This window comes from Saimiri boliviensis, chromosome X (assembly GCF_048565385.1).
Source record: "Saimiri boliviensis isolate mSaiBol1 chromosome X, mSaiBol1.pri, whole genome shotgun sequence".
Classification (NCBI taxonomy): Eukaryota; Metazoa; Chordata; class Mammalia; order Primates; family Cebidae; genus Saimiri; species Saimiri boliviensis.
Genome location: NC_133470.1, coordinates 61,761,862 through 61,781,266, shown reverse-complemented (window position 1 = coordinate 61,781,266; position 19,405 = coordinate 61,761,862). Strand labels below are relative to the sequence as shown.

The following is a 19,405-nucleotide window of genomic DNA, read 5'->3' as shown; positions in this document are numbered from 1 at the left end:
TTGAGCTCAAAGTTGTCATTCTCAAGTAGATTCCATTTAACTGAAACATTTAAAGCCTTACGATCACCAAGCCTGTGTCTGGTCACCAAATTATACCTTAATTCAGTAAGATGGGTGCAGGGATGGAGGATCAAAGATGTGGATTATTTTTGGCCACTGTGTCTTAAATACAACCAGGCTTTTACCTGCATATTTGGCAGCAGCCCGGCTAGTATCTCTTGTCACAACTAATTTTATTCCTAGCCACTTCAGAAGTGGCTGAGGGCCTCAGTGAGTAAGAGTGCAGATGAGGTGCTGCAGAAATCTCCCATATGAAGATCTAGAAACAGAGATTTATTTCAACAACTGGGCTTGGTTTTGAATAACTCCTTAGCACCAGTCTAGGATTTCCCACCGAAATGCTTTGATTTATATTGATGCAGCCCACCACCTGGGCACTTATTAATAAGCCTTTGGGTAAAAAGCAGCCTTCACCCAAGAGACTGCTCTTCACACCACAGCATGGAGATATAACTCCATCCCTCTCCTTTTGAATCAACCTCTGCATATAAACAAATATCACATGGTCATTGATCAAGGATTCCTTTGTTGGCTCAAAACTTGAGTTTACATAGAATAACCTGCCTCTGAAACCCTTTGAACTGTAGGTGCTAACTTACTCACAATCTGTTTGTTCAGGGTGTGACTTCTCAGATATTATGGTGCCTTGGATAAATACGTCTGTAAAGTTGCCTAGAGCCTTCAAACGACAGTATAATATTTAAGAGTCAGGCAAATTTTACTCTGGATCCAGGCTCTGCCACTTTCTTAGCGGCGACCTTGGATAAACGACTTAGTTTCTCTCAACCTCAGATTCCTAACTTGCAAAACTGAGGATAGGACTAGAGAGATTGTAGGAATTAAAGATAACAATACGTGTAGAGCATGTGGTGCACTATCCGACAGCTAGCTAATGCTTCAAAAAAATGTTAGGTCTAGTTAGTATTGAGCAACCTCTTAATGCCATAAACACTCAGTCTATTTTAGTGACCCAAGTTAAGAGATTCATAATCCAGTTGCCTCACCTGACCAACAGTGAGCTGCTTTTCCCCTGTGTTTCCACGGATGCAAAGTGGCCAGGGAGAGAGATCCTCTGTGTTCATGACTGTCCCTGATATGCTTAGTGACGCTGGGTGACAAGAAAATCAGTTATCCTCAAATTAATGAATTTACGGAATGGCCAATTTGCCACATTTACTGAATTTCCTGATTGTCAAGTTAACAGCTTTCACAGGAATACTCATTTTTGGTTATTAAAGATGAAATATACCTTTCTGAATATTAACTCAATGGAGGTGGATATACCTTAGGAATTGGGGAAAAATCTGGAATTAAAGACTGAAAAATTTCTGAATTATTATTTTTTCAATTGAAACTCTGGCATTTTATGTATGATAGAATTCCTTAAATATTTTTGATATATGTGGGAGCCTTTTGAATACCATTAAAAATATATTTTCAAGATCCATGCCTTTTTATTTTCTTCTTAGTATTCTCTCACATTTTTTCAAATGGCTTTATCAGGCAGAATTGCTTATTTCGATTGGGAGTAAAGATGGTTGATCAAATGCAGCTGGGCTGTGCCTCTTCCCCAGAGAGGAAGTGAACTATTATGTAAATCTGCACACTTCAAACACATCTTTTGAGAGAAAACATGAGAATTCAATAAAGGGGCAATGGAAGACACTGTGGTTGAAGAGGGAGGAAGTGGGGCTGCCTGTTTGGTGTTGCAGAGTGCCAGGACTGGCCCCTGGAGACAGACTGGACCCGAGGAAGGGGTGAGTGAAGGATCCCGGGGGCATCGCATTCCTGCTGTGGACCTCTGAGATCCTAGACACAGGAGTTCCCTTTGGACTGGCAGGCAGAGCTGCTTGGAGAAGATGCAGAGGCACTGTGTAAACCTGTGTGGAGCCCAAAAGGTTTCAGTGTGCTGGGCTGCAGCAGCAAAATATGACTCTCGGTGCCCACCCCCAAGGCTCTGTGTCCCGCCCTAAGTGGCCACAGCTCCTACCCTCTGCTGGGCTGGGAGATAGCAGAGTCCAGGCACGCTCATGTGCCCAGGACAGGCCCCACTGCCATTGCCACGGGACCAAGGTGCATCTGAACCACTTGCCCTTGTGTTTGCCCCTCCTTCCCAAGGCTGCCTGCTTGGCTGTTTCTGTGGCAGTGGGGGTGGGGACAGGATCGGAGGGATGGGGGAGGGGAAAAGGGAGACGGTGGAAGAAGAGGAGGGAATTCTTCCTAACTCATTCTGTAAGGCCAGCATTACCCTGAGGTAGACACACAAACCAGGCAAAGACACACACACACACACACACACACACACACAGACACACACACACACACACACACACAAAGAAAACTACAGGCCAGTATCCCTGATGAACATCGGTGCAAAAATCTTCAACAAAATACTAACAAACTGAATCCAACAGCACGTCAAAAAGATAATACACCATGACCAATTGGGATCTATTCCAGAAATGCAAGGATGCTTCAACACACACAAATCACTAACAGAACAAAGATTGAAAATGATATGATCAGCTCAGTAAATGCAGAAAAAACATTTGACAAAATTCAGCATCACTTCATGATAAAAACGCTCAACAAATTAGGTACAGAAGGAACATACCTCAACATAATAAAAGGCTATCTATGACTAACTCACATCATACTGAATGGGGAAAAGCTGAAACCTTTTCTCTAAGAACTAGAAGAAGACAAGGATGCCCACTCTCACCACTCTTATTTAACACAGTAACAAACGTCCTAACCAGAGCAATTAGGCACCAGAGAGAAATAAATGACTTCCAAATGGAAAGAAAGGACATCAAATTGCAACCCTTCACAGATGACATGACTGGATAGATAGAAAGAAACTAAAGACTCCCCGAAATCTCTTAGAACTGATAAACAAATTCAACAGAGTTGCAGGATATGAAATTTACATACAAAAATCAGTAGTGTTTCTATGCACCAGTAATGAAACAGCAGAAAAAGAAATCAAGAGAGAAACCCCTGCAGCCATAGAAGAGAATGAGATAATGTCCTTTGCAGGGACATGGGTGAAGCTGGAAGCCGTCATTCTCAACAAACTAACACAGGAACAGAAAATCAAACACCATATGTTCTGACTCATAGGTAGGAGCTGAACAATGCGAACACATGGACACAGGGAGGGGAGCATCAAACACCGGGGCCTGTCAGGGGGTGGGGGGCAAGGGGCGGGAGAGCATTAGGACAAATACTTAATGCATGTGGGGCTTAAAACCAAGATGATGGGTTGATAGATGCAGCAAACCACCACGGCACATGTATACATACGTAACAAAGCTGCACATTCTGCACATGTATCCCCCAACTTGAAGTAAAATTTAAAAAAAAAAAAAAAAGAGCAACCTCATTTAAAGTAGCAACAAAAAAATGTATCTAGGAATAAATGTAACCAAGGATGTGAAAGATCTCCGTAATGATAACTTCAAGAAACTGATGAAAAAAATTGAAGAGGACAAAGTAATGGCAAGACATTCCATGCTTATGGATTAGAAGAATGAAAATTGCTCAAATGGCCATACTACCCAAAGCAATCTACAGATTCAGTGCAATCCCAACCAAAATACCAATGATTTTTTTTTTTTTTACTGAAATGGAAAAAGAAAAATCCTAAAATTCATATAGGACCCCAAGAGACCTCAAATAACCAAAGAAATTCTGGGGGTTGGAGGGAGAGGAAAACAAAGCTGGAGGCACAATCTGCCTCACTTCAAAATATACCATAAAGCTATAGTGACCAAGACACTGTGCTACTGTTATAGAAACTTAAAGGCTTAAATGGGAGACTTGAAACTATAAAAATACTAGAAGGAAACAAAGGAGAAAAGCTTCAGGGCATTGTTCTAGTAGGGCAAATATTTTATGTGTAAGACTACAAAAGCACAGGCAACAAAACCAAAAATACGCAAATGGGACCATATAAAACTAAAAAGCTTCTGTACAGCAAAGGAAACAATCAATAGACTGAGGAGACAACCTGTAGAGCGAGAGAAAATACTTACAACCTAATCGTCTGATAAGAAACTGATATCCAGAATACACAAGGCATTCAAAGAACTCAACAGCAAAACTCCCCCAAATAATACTATTAAAAATGAGCAAAGGATCAGAATAGAAATTTCTCAAAAGAAGATGTACAGGTCGCCAAGAAGTTTATGGAAAATTTCTCAGCCTCACTAATCATCAGGGAAATGTAAGTCCAAACTAACATGAGATATCCTCTCACCCCAGTTAGAATGGCTATTATGAAAAAGACAAAAAGATAAGTTTTGACGAGGATGTGAAGAAAGGGGAGTTCTTACACATTGTTGGTCCGAGTGTGAGTTAGTGCAGACATCATGGAAAACAGTATGGAGGTGTCTCAAAAAACTAAAAATAGAGCTACCAAATGATCCAACAATACCTTGACTGGGTATTTATCCAAAAGAAAGGAAGTTGGTGTATCAAATAAATATTTGCCTCCCCATGTTTATGGCAGCACTATTCACAATAGCTAAGATATGGAATCAACCTAAGTGTCCATCGACATGAATGGATAAAGAAAAGGTGGTCTCTATACACAGTAGAACATTATTCAGCTATCAGAAAGAATGAAGTTCCATTATTCGAGGCAAAATGGATGAACCTGGAGGATAGTATGTTAAGTGAAACAAGGCAGGCACAGAAAGAAAAATACTACACGTTCACACTCAAATGTGGGAGCTAAAGGAAATTGGGCTCGTAGAAGTAGAGAATAGAACTGTGGTTACTAGAGACTGGGAAGTGTAGAGGGGAGGAGAGGATAGGGAGAGGTTGGCTAATGGATACAATATTACAGATTGATGGGAGGAATACGTTCTAGTGTTCTATAGCACCGAAGGTCGAATATAGTTAACAGTGTCGTATAGTATATGCTAAAAAAGCTGAAAGAGAGGATTTTGAATGTTTCCAGCACAAAGCAATGATACATGTTTCAGGTGATGGATATCCTAATTACTCTGATACAGTTATTACGCATTGAATAGATGTATCAAAATATCACTCTGTACCTCATACATACACACAATTATTACATGTCAACTAAAAAGAAAAGAAGAAAAAGGAAGACAAATACCACATGATCCCACCCATGTGGAATCTTGAAAAGTTGGTCTCATAGGGGCAGAGAGTTAAATGATGGTTGCCCAAGGCTGGGGTTGGCAGGGCTTGGTGGGGATACGACAAGGGAAGATGTTGGTTAAAGAGTACAAAGTTCCAGTTAGACAGGAGCAAGAAGCTTTGGTGGTCTACTGCACAGCATTATTAGTTAAAAATAATGTATTGCATAATTTGAAACTGCTAGAAGAGATTTTAAATGTTCTCAACAGACACACACACACACACACAGACACACACACACACACACACACACACAAATGATACGTAGGTGAGGACATCGATATGCTAATTAGCTTCATTTAATCATTCCATATTGTATACATATATCAAAACCTCATATTGTACTCCACTAATATACATAGTTATTATTTGTGTGTGTGTTTTTAAATAAAATAAATTTATAGAGACTGCGGCTTCTGGGAAGATGGTATAGATGTACATTTCCCTATTCTTCCCACTAAGTACAACTTAAAATTCTAGACACTATATATAAAACAAACATAAGACTGAAAGTGGAAAGAAGAAAGCAGACCAACTGGGGACCTCAGAACGACATGGTGGTGAGTTCCTTGGGTTTTGTTTTTGCCTGATACGTCCAAACTTGGAGCTGAAGAAACCAGCTACTGGGGAATGCCAAAATGCACAGGCAAAACAAAAGGAAACGAAACAAAACAAGTGAAGAAACAAAGAAATAAACCTGCAAAAGCCTGTTCTTCCTAGCCTAAGGATCAGAAAAGGGGCAGCCCAACAAGACAGAAAATATTTTCACAATGACTGCTCTACTCCAGCCGAACACCTCAGAAAACTCTGTGGCCCTTTCCCCACTCATACCAGCAAAGGCCTAGTGGGAAGCGTAGACTTCCACATTCCTTTCCATGAGCAGAGACAAGGGCCCCTTCACGCTGTCATATCAGCGGGATTATGTGGGGATCTCCAAAATATACCCCTACCAGGCGATAAGGAGACACCCCTCTTTGTCCCTGCTGGAATGATGTCAGCATGTTCACCACCACTCAGTGTTAAGGATGCCACTGAATCCTTGGGTTAAAGAGAAAGTCTTCCAGATGTAAATTAGGAGAGCCATTATGGAAAACAGTATGAAGGTTCCTCAAAAAGTTAAAATAGAGCTACCACATGATCTTGCCTTCCCACTTCTGGGAATATATTCAAAGGCTGTGAAATCAGCATGTCAAAGAGATATCTGCATTCCCATCTTCATTGCATCACTATTCACAATAGCCAAGATTTACAATGAACCTAAGCGTTCATCAGTGGATTAATTAATAAAGAAAATGTGGTCCATATACACAATGGAATACTGCTCTGCCATACAAAAGAAGGAAATCATGGCGTTTTCTAACAACACACGGCATTTCCATGTGTGGAAGGTGAAAAAGTCGATCTTTTAGAACTAGCGAGTGAAATGGTGGTTACCAGAGGCTGGGGTTTGGGGGAGTGGGGGAGATGTTGATCAAAGGGTACAAAATTTCAGCTAGACAGGAGGAATAATTTCAAAAAATCGATTCTACACCATGGTGACTATAGTTAATAACAGTATGTTGCATACTTGAAATTTGTTGAGAGTAGTTTTTACGTGTTCTCACCACACAAAAAGTGATAAGTATGTGAAGTAATGCATGTGATAATTACCTTGATTTGGCCATTTCACAGTGTATACTTATTATCAAAACATCATGTTGTACAACATAAATATGTATAATTTTTATTTGCCAATTTAAATAAAAAGAACAACGAAGACTAAGTCTTCCAGGACTTCAAAAAGTGAATTGAACTGAATGGAAATGATTACAAAGCATGTCAACATCTGTGGTGCAAAGCTAAAGCATTGTTGAAAGGAAAATTGATGCCATTGAGTGCTTCCATTAGACAAATGGAAAATTATCAAAGCAGTAATCTATGATGTCACTACCCTAAACTGGAAAAAGAAGAGCAAAAGAAGCAGAAGGAAGGAAATGTGAAAGATGGGTAAAATAATCAATGAAATGTAGACCCGAAAAATAATAGAGAAAATCAATGACATAAAACCTGAGGTCTTTAAGAAGACTCATAAAACACACATACCTCAAGAAAGACTGACAAAATAAGCCCATGATGTTTCGCTGCCTTTGTACATATTTACTGAATGACTTTAATAACTATAGTTATGAAACTTTTCATATAGTTGACTTTGCGAAGCTAAACCCTTATGTTTGCAATGTGAATCATACGGTGGAGAGCAGAAATAAAAGAAACATCGGACTCTTGATTTAAATCACAACAAAATTTAATTTGTGAACTAACGGCTAGGTCCCTGTTTTTCATCATAGAAACAGTTTCTGCAATGTCTTTCACAATTAACTCAATTTCCTTTCTAAGAGGTAGAAATGATACCCAAATAACTGCACTATGAGTTCAATTATTCATGCTACGAGCATGTCTTTGCAAATTGAAAAGTTCTTGGAGACAAAATTTCTTGTGATTTAGGTAATGCTAAAAGTAAGGTAGTTGAAATTTTTCAGACACTGAATCAACTATTCTTCCACATTGTTAGAAAGACTCATATTACATGGACATTTGCATGGGGACTTAGTTGAAGGTCTTCTGCTTTTTGTAAAATATTATATATAGACTCACAGTTTTCTATTATGTGTCATGCAACTGAAATAACAGTATCTTTTTACGATGTCTCCACCTAAAATGTGTGTGTGTGTGTGTGTGTGTGTGTGTGTGTGTGTGTGTGTCTGTGTTCGACAAGATTCAAGCCGTTTTTTAATTGGCCAAATTAATAACCTCAGACCCTCTTAATAATTATCATAAACTGCTTTTTTTTTGCTGATGCTGACCAATTAATTCTAATTTCGGGCAACAAATTTTGTCAATCCGATTGGCTGTTAGAGGGAACATTCTTATCAAATTCATCATTTTTTTTTTTTTTTTACATTTCTCTGAACGTTGTCTACTTTATTCTCTTTACATTTCTTCCAACAAAACGAATAAACAGCTTGTGCACTTTCTCTGCAGCAGCAAATGCAACATCAACAACAACAAGGTGGGCAAGGGGGTGAGATGAGCTTTTTTACATCAAAATGCCCATCCAAAAAAGCAGAAATGAGTTACAGAATTAGAAAAGTCGCCATTTTTTTTTAACCTACAAAGGAATAATCAATTCAGGCAAGAGCCCAGAATGAATAGAGGTAAACTTTTGTTGGAGAACAGAATATCTGCATGTCATCGAAATATCATGCCACGGACTACTTGTTAATCATAGAGGGACATAAGTACCTTCACAATGTAGTACTCTGTCTGACAAATACCTTAATTAAGTGATAAAACTGATGAATGCAAACAGCATCACCGGTATCTAGAGAAACTGGCACTCCATATGTGATATAACGTGAACTACTCATCACCTACTTAATATTCATACCCAAAGTGTCAAACATAAACATAAACAAGAAGCAGACATCAGGCCAACCCATATTGTCGGACACTTTACAAGACAACGGGCCTCGGCTCTGGAAAAAAAAATGTCATCGTCAAGGTTTAAAAAGTTGGTTGGGGTACTGTTTGCAGTTAGAAGGCACTAAAGAGACAGGACAACTGTGTGCAATGTATCACATTTGACTGGATTGTTGATCCCCCGAAAAATATTTCAAAAGGATATTATTGGGACATTTGGCAAAATTTCAATATGGACTGTATGTGAACTTAGATAATAGTGCCCCTTCATTGTTACATTTCTTCAACGTGATAATGGCACTGTGGTTTCATTGGAGTACATTCTAGTACTTAGGAGGTACATGCTGAAGTAACTGGGTGAAGTGTTTGGAACTGCTATGTGGTTAAGCAAGAGAAAGAATACTGAGAGATAAAGCAACGAGATAACGTGAATCTAGGCAAAAGATTTTTCACTGTATTACCTCCTCAGCTTTGTGTATTTTCAAAATAAAACGTTGAGGAAAATAGATTCCTCATATTTAGAGTTATGCACTGAAATGTTTCCAAATCAAATAAGATACACTAAGATATCCACATATGATTTTTGTACTTTTTTGATTTCTGATATTTGCTTGAAAATAATCTGGAGGAGGGGGAGAGGACAGGATATATAGGAAATGTGGTTGGCCATGAGTCGTTAATGGTTGCAGCTGGGAGATGGCTATTTGGAGGTTCCTCATGCTATCCTCTCTTGTGCTGTCATTCTCAAAATGTGGTCCCCTGCCAGCAGCGTTAGCATCACCAGGTAACTTGTTAGAAGAGCAAACTCTGGGTCCCACCCCAGATCTTGTCATCGGAGAATACGGACATGGAGCTCAGAAATCTGTGTTTTATCACGCCCTCTGGGTGATCCTGATGCACGCTACTATGTTAGTTTAGGTGTTTTAATGTAGCATACACAAAAAATGAAATAAAAAATACACCATAGCTGTTACATTTACTATGGGAGAGGAAGGTAGGTTTGACATTAGCAAAGCTATAAATGGAAGGGGGCATGAGAGAGGTGTGTGTGTTGCCCATATATTTTGTTGCTTGCTGTAGATACTAATTGCATGTGCATGTTTAATTTTTGAAAACTCATTGAGAGGCCTGGGATGATAATCCCAGCAATTTTGTCGGGCAGATTGCTTGAGCCCAGGAGTTCAAGATAGCCTGGGCAACATGGCGAAACCCTGTGTCTACAAAACAGACGAAAATTACCTGGGCATGGTGGCATGTGCCTATAGTCCCAGCTACTTGAGAGGCTCGGGCAGGAGGATTGCTTGACACTAAGAGGTGGAGGTTGCAGTGAGCCAAGATCACAACACTGTGCTACAGCAGCCTGGGTGACAGAGTGAGGGGCTTCTTTTTTTGCTTCTTCTTTGTTTACAAATCAAAGAAAGAAAGCAACCCAAGGAAAGGAAGGAAGGGAGGGAAGGAGGGAGGGAGGGAGGGAGGGAGGGATGGAGGGAAAAAGGGTAAGAAAGAAAGAAAAGAAAGAAAGAAAGAAATAGAAAACTCGTTAAGATATACATTTATAATTTTTTTACATTTTGGATTATGAGTTAAACTTTGCCGAAGGTTCTGGAAAAAATCTCGAAGTTACCCTAAGCTGGGTATTCTACAGATAGTGGATTCTCCCCTAACTGATCCATAGATTCAGTGGAAATGCAATCCAAGTCTGTTACAGTAGAGTTTCTGGGAAACTTGACATTGCGTGCTAATTTATGCAGAAGGACAAAAGGCATAAGACATGCAAGGGGTGGTGTGGTGGTGTAGGGAGAGAGGAAGAAGGAAGGAAAGGAGAGGAGAGGAGAGGAGAGGAAAGGAAAAAGGAAAGGAGAGGAAAAAGGAATAGGGATGGAAAGGAAAGGAAAAAGAAAAGGGAAGGAAGGGAATGGTGGGGTGGTGTAGGGAGAAAGGAGGAAGGAGGAAAGGAAAGGAAAAGAAAGGAAAGGAAAGGAAAGGGAAACACAAGGAAACTATTTTAATATGGAAATGCTGGCAGCATTTCTCTAAAATCAGGAACAATCAAATAAGCCCAATTTTGCTGTCACTATTAGATCTTGTACTAGGCTTCCTAGCCAGCATAGTCAAAAAACAAAACAAGACAAAACAGAAAACCGTAAGCTCAATTCTATTTCTACTACTTGTAAACTCACAGATAACTTCACAACGCCTATAGAGTTTGGCATGTTGGCTGGCTTTAAGACCAAGTCACACTTTGAAGAATTAAAAGCATTTTTGTAAATTAGATCCAAATAGAAATTGTCGTTTTAAACAGACATCAAGTAGAAGAACAGCAACAATCTACAGTACCTTGGGATAAATACAGTAAATGACGTGCAAGACCTAAATGTACAAAAGATAAAACTAAAAACTAAACTGAAACATTAAAACATTAAGGACCCACATAAGTGGAGACATCCCAAGTTGGCAAATAGGAAGGCTGAGTATTCTACAGGTAGTGTTTTCTCCCCTAATTGATCCACAGATTCAGTGAAAATGCAATTCAAATCTGTTACAACCAAGTCTGGAGGAGACTTGACATTGCATACTAATTTATGCAGGAGGACGAAAGGCAAAGAATAGCAAAGATGTGTTTGGAAATTATGAATACCATGCAGAGACTTGCCCTAGCAGATGTCAAGATGTGTTATGAAGTGAAAAAATTTAAGACAATGTAGTAGTGGTTAGAGGAATAGACACATTTATCTGTGGAACGTAACAGGGAGTTCATAAACAGAGGCACACAAATATGGACGCAAGTGTCTCCAGGCTTTGTTTCTTGGGGGTTGCAAAGTCACCAGTGATTGGGAATCCACGGCATAGAAATACGGATCGATCTTTAATCACCTGCTGAATTTTTAAAAGGTAAATTACGGAATACCAAGTACATGAGTTAAAAATGCATGCACACAAAATATTTCACCCTCAAAGGGAGACTCATCTGGGAAACAAGCCTTGGGGAGCATAAAACTCAACGATCACGTCAGGATTTCTTGACTGATCTAGTGCAGCGAACAGGAGAAGCTAGAGGGCGGTGAGTGGGGCATGGCCTCAGCGTGAGCGGCAAGAGATCTCGAAGTTCATTGGTCGCCAACCACAGAGGCGGGAGATCGAAGGCAGTGTAAGAGCTCATTGGCCTCTGTGGCAGGCGAGGGAAGAGAAGCAGAAGCTGGGTCTTCCCTCAGACCCTCTGACTGATTCTGACTTGCTAGAGGCTGGGGTAACCGCAGGCTGACATCAGGATTAAACGTTTGTTCCCCACACCTCCTATTTCCTCCCATCCTCCTGAGCCAGATTCCCAAACCCTTCCCCTCTCTGCTACCTCAGGAGGGAAGCCCCATCCTCTCCTGATGTCCCATTCCGCCCTCAGCTCTCCCGGAACCCCTTTTGGGAGGATCCCTTGGTCCAGTCCCCTGAGCGCTGGCCTTTGGCCAGTGAGGCAGGGCTCATGGAACTGCTTTTGATTCAGAGGTCGAGGAGAGAGTGAATGGGCTTCCTAAGGAAGCGGCCGCATTCTGCGGCGGTGGGACTGGGTGTGTGTGGGGTGGGATGGGGGTGGGGGGAGATGGTGTGCTCAAGCACAATTGTCGAAGTGTAGAGGAGTATGGAAGATTTTGGGGAGGCTGTGGAGGGAACGTGCGGGTTTGCATGAAAGCAGAGAGGGTCAGCCCCAGAGAAACACTACGGCCCTAGGAGTTCCCTATGGGCTGGATCAGAACCTGAGACTTCATAGGGGGCTCAACAGATGTCTGCTGAATGAAGAATCAAGGGAATTGGCTGGGCGCAGTGGCTCACTCCTGTAATCCCAGTGCTTTGGTAGGCCGAGGAGGGTGACTCACCTGAGGTCAGGAGTTCAAGAGCAGCCTGGCCAACATGATGAAACCCCGCCTCTACTAAAAATACAAAAAATTAGCCAGGCATGATGGCAGACACCTGTAATCTCAGCTACTCGGGAGGCTGAGGCAGGAGACTCACTTGAACCCCAGAGGCAGAGGTTGCAATGAGACGAGATCTGCCATTGCTCTCCAGCCTGAGCAACAAGAAAATGTGGTACATATACACACCATGGAATACTACACAGCCATAGAAAACGATGAGTTCGTGTCCTTTGTAGGGACTTGGATGAATCTGGAAACCATCATTCTCAGCAAACTGACACAAGAACAGAAAGCCAAACACCGCATGTTCTCACTCACAGGCGGGTGTTGAACAATGAGAACATGTGGACTCAGGGAGAGGAGCATCACACATTGGGGGCAGTTGGGGGTGGGTAGAGGAGAGACAGCCCGGGGGTGGGGAGGGAGAGGAGGGTGGGGAGGGATAACATGGGGAGAAATGCCAGATATAATATGCACCTAAAGTAAAATAAAAATAAAATAAATAAAATAAAATACAAAGCAAAAAAAAAAAAAAAAAAAAAAAAAAAAAAAAAAAAAAAAGAAAGAAAGAAAAAAAGAAAAGAGAAAGAAAAAAAAATCAAGGGGATGCATGAAGGGATGAATGAAAATAATAATTGAAAGAGGGCCAGGGATCCAGAACAATATGATTTCATGAGGTACAAGAGGGAAATCAGCTTAAAGAGGGAGCAAGGGAATAATTAAGTGTAAGGTGGGGGTGCAAGAAAAAAAATCAGGATGAATCAGCATGAAATGTGAGGGGAAAATTGAATATAGGACATAGGAGAGACTACAACAGAATTGAGTGCTGGGGACGCAAAATCCCGTGTGGGAAATGAGTGAATACAGAAGGTTCGGGAGAGAATTGAAGTGGATGCCAGGGATAATAGTTGGATTTGGCAGAGTGCAGGATGATACACAAAAAGCGGGTGTAGTCACAGTGGAAGGGGGAATGGGAGTGCATGTGCATGCCTGAAAATGGGGTCTGTGGTGAAGGTTCGGTAAGCAAGGAGAATGATGACTGGATTGAATGGGTACAGGATCCATGCCAAGAGTTTCTTGGGAAGGGGCTATGTGTGAGTGAGGCTTTCTGGGAAGGAGGCAACATGAGCAAGGAGGTCGCAGTGAAGGTGGGTGAAAACCATGGGAGGAGAAGGGGAGGGACGGCAATCTGATTCCAGTGGTGAGAAGGATGGAGAAGCATTCAGCCGCCTCAGATAGGGTTTTCCAAGCACAGAGGAAGTACGTTGGGGGTAGGGGATCATGTGGCCATTCTGACCTCCGCTCCTGACCCTGGAACCATGGATCCCAAAGAAATACCTGCTGCACCCTGCTGCCCCTCTGACTCTGAATGCACCACAGGGTGTGAGACCGGAGCACCATGGGGGACTGAACTTGGCCCCAAAAGAGTTAGAGGTTGCTGTGATCTCTACCACAACCACAGCATCACTGCTCAAATCAGTGGCCACAAGCATTTCTGCCTCTTCCAGGCCTGCGAGTGTCACAATTGTGCCCTCTTCTCATGAGTATGGTGTCTGAGACGGGGAGGGGTCAGGCATCCTCTAAATGGGACTAACCTTTGCCCTGAAATCCTTTGCTTCAGAGAACGCCTCAGGGTCTTGCCTGCTGTGAGTGCCTTGAAGAGGGAGCAGCGGGCACAGCCAAAGAGACACCTGGCTCAAGGACTGAGAAGGAGTATGGCTGCCCCTCCCAAAGCTCCCATCCGTGTCAGGAATTTAACCATCAGAGCAGGAGTTCTCAGTGAGTGATTCTGGCCAGGGAGGGAGCCAGAGTTTGGGTGGAGGAAGCATAAGTAGTTCTGTCACCAGTCCTGTCACAGAATTGCAGTGTGACCTGGGGCAAGTTGCTCCCTGGACCTTAGTTTGCCCAGGTGTAAAATGTCATCAATGTTATCTACCAAGTGTTTGTAGGAAGGAGAGATCTAGGGGACAGGGGAATCAAAGAGCTCCATGGTGAGATAAGACCTGAGACTGGAGGTGGGGTGAAGTAGGGTGGGGTTGGGGGGAAAGACTCACCAAAGCTGTTCCTGGTCTTTTGCAGCTGGGAAGGAGAACAGCATGATGCAGTCCGAGACCCACATCTTCACAACCTCCGAGGAGGTAAGGAGAGTCGGTGGCCAGTTGGGGAGGCTACCACCCAGCCACTGTCCAGACACCTTGCACTGTGTCCCAAAGACATGGGTTTCATCTCCAATCCTATCCATCAGCTCACCATATGACCTTGAGAAAAATCACTTCTCCTCCCTGGGCCTCAATTTCCCCAGTTGCACAATGAAAGGTAAGACTGCTTGGTCTTCAAGGTCTTTAGAGAACTGACATTCTAGGCTCCTATCCTCATCCCAAAAGATGTCCACACCTCCTCTCTCCACGGCCGGCCTGGTACCTGACTGCAACGTGTGCTCTCTGCCCCTGCAGGGGAGCTCCCAAGGGGCTCTGCTGCTTGGCCAGGCCCCAGAAACTTTGTCTCTGCCCTGTACTCCAGTGACCTTGGAGCAGCAACTGGTTTCTCCTTCTGGGGATCCCCCCAGGGCCCCTGCCCTGCCCAGCATGTGAGTAGTATGAGGACCATGGAGTAGGTTGTGTCTTGTGTGCCTAACCTTGTTCCTGATGCCATGGGAAATAGAGGAGGAGGAGGAGGAGGAGGAAGAGGAGGAGGAGGAGGAGGAGGAGGAGGAGGACGAGGAGGAGGACGAGGAGGAGGAGGAGCAGCAGCACAGGAGAAGGAGCAGGGTGAAGGAGGAGGAGGAGGGAGAAGGAGGAGGAGGAGGGAGAAGGAGGAGGAGGAGGGAGAAGGAGGAGGAGGGAGGAGGAGGAGGAAATAGAAGGAGGAGGAGGAGGGAGAAGGAGGAGGAGGGAGGAGGAGGAGGAGGAAATAGAAGGAGGAGGAGGAGGGAGAAGGAGGAGGAGGAGGAGGGAGAAGGAGGAGGAGGAGGAGGGAGAAGGAGGAGGAGGAGGAGGGAGAAGGAGGAGGAGGAGAGCAAGGTAGCATCTAAGACTAACGGGCAAGGACAGGGCTCTCCTAGATTTGCTCTTTTTTGAGACTTTGGACAAGTGGCTTTATGTGTTTGAACCTCCATTTCCCTATGGATGTACTGAGGACAATATTCTATACCCATAGCATTGAAAAGAGAACTGGCACAAGGCCTGCTACATAGTAGGGCTTCAACAAATGGGGGTTGTTGTTTCACATGAAACAGGTGGGTGGGATAGAAGGTCCTGCTGAAAGGTGGGGTCCGTGCTGACAAGGGCCACAGAGGCCCATGGCAAAGCCTAGAGGCCATTAGAGAAAGCTTCTTGGAGGTGAGCCGTGCTTGTCCTTCAAGACCCATGAGGATTGGGCAATATGGAAGTGAGAACCAGTCCCTGAGCAGGGACAGTAATAACATCTCTCCAGGTGCTTTGCAAATTAAAACACAGACACCTGTAATTTCCCATGATATTTATCATTGCCCTGGGAGGAAAAAGCTGGTAGGAATAAGTGTCCCTGTAACGGAAAAGGTATGGGAAAGAAACCTGGTCAAGCAGGACAAGGGACTTGCCCCAGCCACAATGACCAATGGTCCAGCAGGCATTGGGATTCCCACATCCAGATATTGCAAAATCCTGCCCCTCTCTCTGTCTACTGGTAGGATGTGTCCGCCAGCGGATTTAATCCCCTGGCCTCTCCTTTCCTTGTTTCTAGATGCTCAACTCTGATCCTCCAGCCCTGTGCCACCCTTGACCCTCTTCTACTGCAGCCACAGGTCCTGGGAAAGCAGTGGGGTCCAGAACCCCGGGAGGGGTGGAGCTTAGTGGATGGGAAGAGCAGAAGGCCTTCCTTGGTGGGGGTGGGGGAGGAGGTTGAGGGAACAGGGGGCTGAAGGGGCACTTGTTGCCTTGGGAGGTGGTGTAGTTTCCCAGTGCCTATTCTCTCACACCCTTTCCTTTGCAGGTCCCCAAAGCCTCTGACCAGGCTTTGGTTTCTGCCCACTCAGAGTGGCAGCGGAAGCTGGAGGCTGCTGAGGCTCTGCTGACTCTGAGAAACTCTGCCCAGGCCCCTCCTGACTCCATCTCCCTGCACCAGCCCTGCAACCCACCAGGTAGCCTGCTCCCTGAAAGGAGAACACAGAGTGGGAATAGCCGGGGAATGGGGGTCGTCGTGGTACGCAGGTTCTAACTGAAAAAAATCAGAGTCAGTAAGTTGAATCTCCTTGGGGCCAAGCACCCAAGCTCCTCAGGATGACTCCCGAGATGGTAGTTGAGGGCTGTTTAGTGAATCTTCAGTTTGTTGAGCTTTGTGCACAACAGCAAGCGTCCAGTGCCCCGATGTCAAGAAAGAAGGCCTGAGGGTGGCAGGAACTTGCCCTAGAGCATGCAGCATATCAAGTGGAAGAACCGGCTCCCTTGACTTTCATCCCAGGTTCTATGCTCAGCCCCCTGTGGCCTACTGTGGTCTGGGGAGGGCATACAGAGGTGATAAAGGGCTTGGTCTGGAAGGAGTTCTGGTCTCTGCCTTCCAGGAGCTTCCAGTCTCGACGTGGAGCCTGGATGCCTTGGCAAGCTGTGTTTTGTGGCCAAATTTTAGCGATGTGCCCAGAGAGGAGGGGCTGGAGGAGCTCCGAGGGGGGATAGAGAACTGGGGAGGCTGTGAGGGAAGGCTAGGCATTCCCAGATCAAAATGGTGGATGGAGCATGGTGTGTCAGTGAAGATATAACCCTGGAGAGACTGCTAACAGAAAGGGATGAGGCTGGAGAGGATACCAATCACAGAGGTCTGACAGGTCAGGCTTAGGAGGCTGGACCAGCAACTGTGGGTAGTGAGGAGCCAGGGAACGTTTTCTGAGCTAGGGAGAACAATTTCAGAGACCCTGAGCTTAACAAAAGGAGTTGTGGTGGCTTTGATGGAGGGATTGGGGGAGGCAAGATGGGAGATGGGGAAATCAGAGAGGAAGAGGTCTATGCAACAGTCCAGGTGACAAATCTTTGGTTGGGCGGGACATGTAAAAAGCGTAGACCTGGAAGGGGATGTGGATGTGACCTGGCTCCGGCCCCCGCCTTTCTGCCCACAGCTCCTGCTGGAGATAAAGGATTCCAGCCTCCCAGCCCCTCTCTCCGCCCCAGGCCAGCCAGCTCCATCTCGCTGCCTATTGGACATCTGGGATGCATCTCCCTCTTGAGCTAGGAACCCAGAGGAGGAGGCCTCAAAAGAGCACTGCCTATTTGGTATCCAGTTTCTGAATGTGCAAAATGGTTAATGTCCAAAACGCTTAACATCTTTTTTTAGAGCCTTCAGGTGTTTTATAAGCTTTTTATTATATGGGGCGATTCCTTTGCTGAGGGTGGATATTCTTGTACTTCTATCCCTTACTCTTTTGGAGGCTGGGCCCTTTCTCTGTCTCACAAGGACAGGATTGTGCAATCTAAGTTGATCAGTCTCTCAGTGGGGTTCTGTGTGAGTTCATATGCCCGAGTTTTTATTCGTCTTGTGATTGCTGACGTACCTGTGCACTTATGTGTGTACCCATGCATGTGGAAACATGAAGATGTTTTCACTTTGTGTCTAGGTTTATGTACGTGAACAAATAATAAACCCTTGTTGTTATAAGGCACTGTGATATACGGGTTGTTTGTGACCACAGTATAACCCAGACTATCCCAACTCTAACCAATTTGTTCGATTCCTGTTTCAAAGTCAGAATCACCTTATGCAATAACTGGGATTTCTTAACACGCCTAGATAAGAAAATGGTAGAGGAAAAAGAGTAGGGTATTTATTCATTGAGCAGTTAAGTACCTACCCTCTGCCTGACACAGACTGTTTCCAGTTGTCCAGAGGGCCATGAGTGGCAATGCCCACAGGATCAAGCAGATCATGTAAATGAGTAGAGCAGGCCCGATGGGCTCTGGCCAGACTGACAGTGTATGCTCTACCTAAGTGGGCAGCTGCTGCTTGGCCCTAGGCAATTGTTACCATGCAGGGATAGTGACTCATGGTGGCCAAATTGACTGTTTTTTCAAGAGAAGGTGGAATTCTAGATTTCTATATAAAATCACTCAACTTGTAAACGTTGGCTGGGGTTTCTTCTTTAAGCCCTATATGTGGACCAAACCAAACTTCCATGAAGGACAGTTTTGGCCAATGCGAATGCCAGTTTTATTCTAGTCAAATGTGAATTTTACAGTGGGGGAAACTGAAGCCAATCAGGATAAGAAGAATCAAATAGGGGAAATGAATTAGACTCAGACCCTATTTTTGAAGGACCCATGAAATATGAGGAAGCATCACTACCTTTTATTTATTCTATGCTCACCTCGCTAAGCACATACAGCCTCATGGTAACTTTGCCAGCCAAGCATTATTGTTGCCATTTTGCCTATGAGGAAACACGCTCAAAGAATGAAAGTGGCTTGCGAAAGTGGTTTTGGGGAAATTTTAAGCCAAAGATGAGCGAACACTCCCTTGTCTTTACCAGGCCCTAAATTAGCTAATAATTTTATTTTTTTAAATGAAGCACTGAATAAAAGGTTCAAAACTCAAAGCAAGAAACATCAGCCAGAGGATTTTTCCAAAATAGTCCCTTTATTTCTTACTCAAGGTAACAATATGTAGTAATCAATCACATCTTTCTTACCTGCACTGGTTTCCCAGTCTTCTGCTGATATTCTACACAAATGAAGACCTGGACACCCCCACCAGGCAGAGAGAAAGCCCAATTGGACATGCCTGGATATGGGCCCTTTTCCATGCCATTATCTCCCTCCTTTCTTCCCTGCCATTACTTTACCCAAGAT

General features: G+C 43.9%; 1 protein-coding gene across 3 annotated transcripts in view; it reads left to right on the top strand.

Annotated features, from left to right (window-relative positions):
- Positions 1-18,271, top strand: part of DMRTC1 (DMRT like family C1) — a 71,619-nt gene extending 53,348 nt beyond the window's left edge. For 2 of the 3 annotated variants that reach the window (XM_039475620.2, XM_074391429.1), the window contains 6 exons: positions 14,218-14,375; positions 14,676-14,734; positions 15,050-15,183; positions 16,317-16,377; positions 16,566-16,713; positions 17,683-18,271. In XM_039475620.2, coding sequence (XP_039331554.1) covers positions 14,312-14,375; positions 14,676-14,734; positions 15,050-15,183; positions 16,317-16,377; positions 16,566-16,713; positions 17,683-17,795 — 579 coding nt within the window. In that variant the 5' untranslated portion in view covers positions 14,218-14,311 and the 3' untranslated portion in view covers positions 17,796-18,271. The remainder of the gene's footprint in view (positions 1-14,217; positions 14,376-14,675; positions 14,735-15,049; positions 15,184-16,316; positions 16,378-16,565; positions 16,714-17,682) is intronic. The other variant, XM_074391430.1, reaches the window with a different exon arrangement.
- Positions 18,272-19,405: the final 1,134 nt, after the last annotated feature.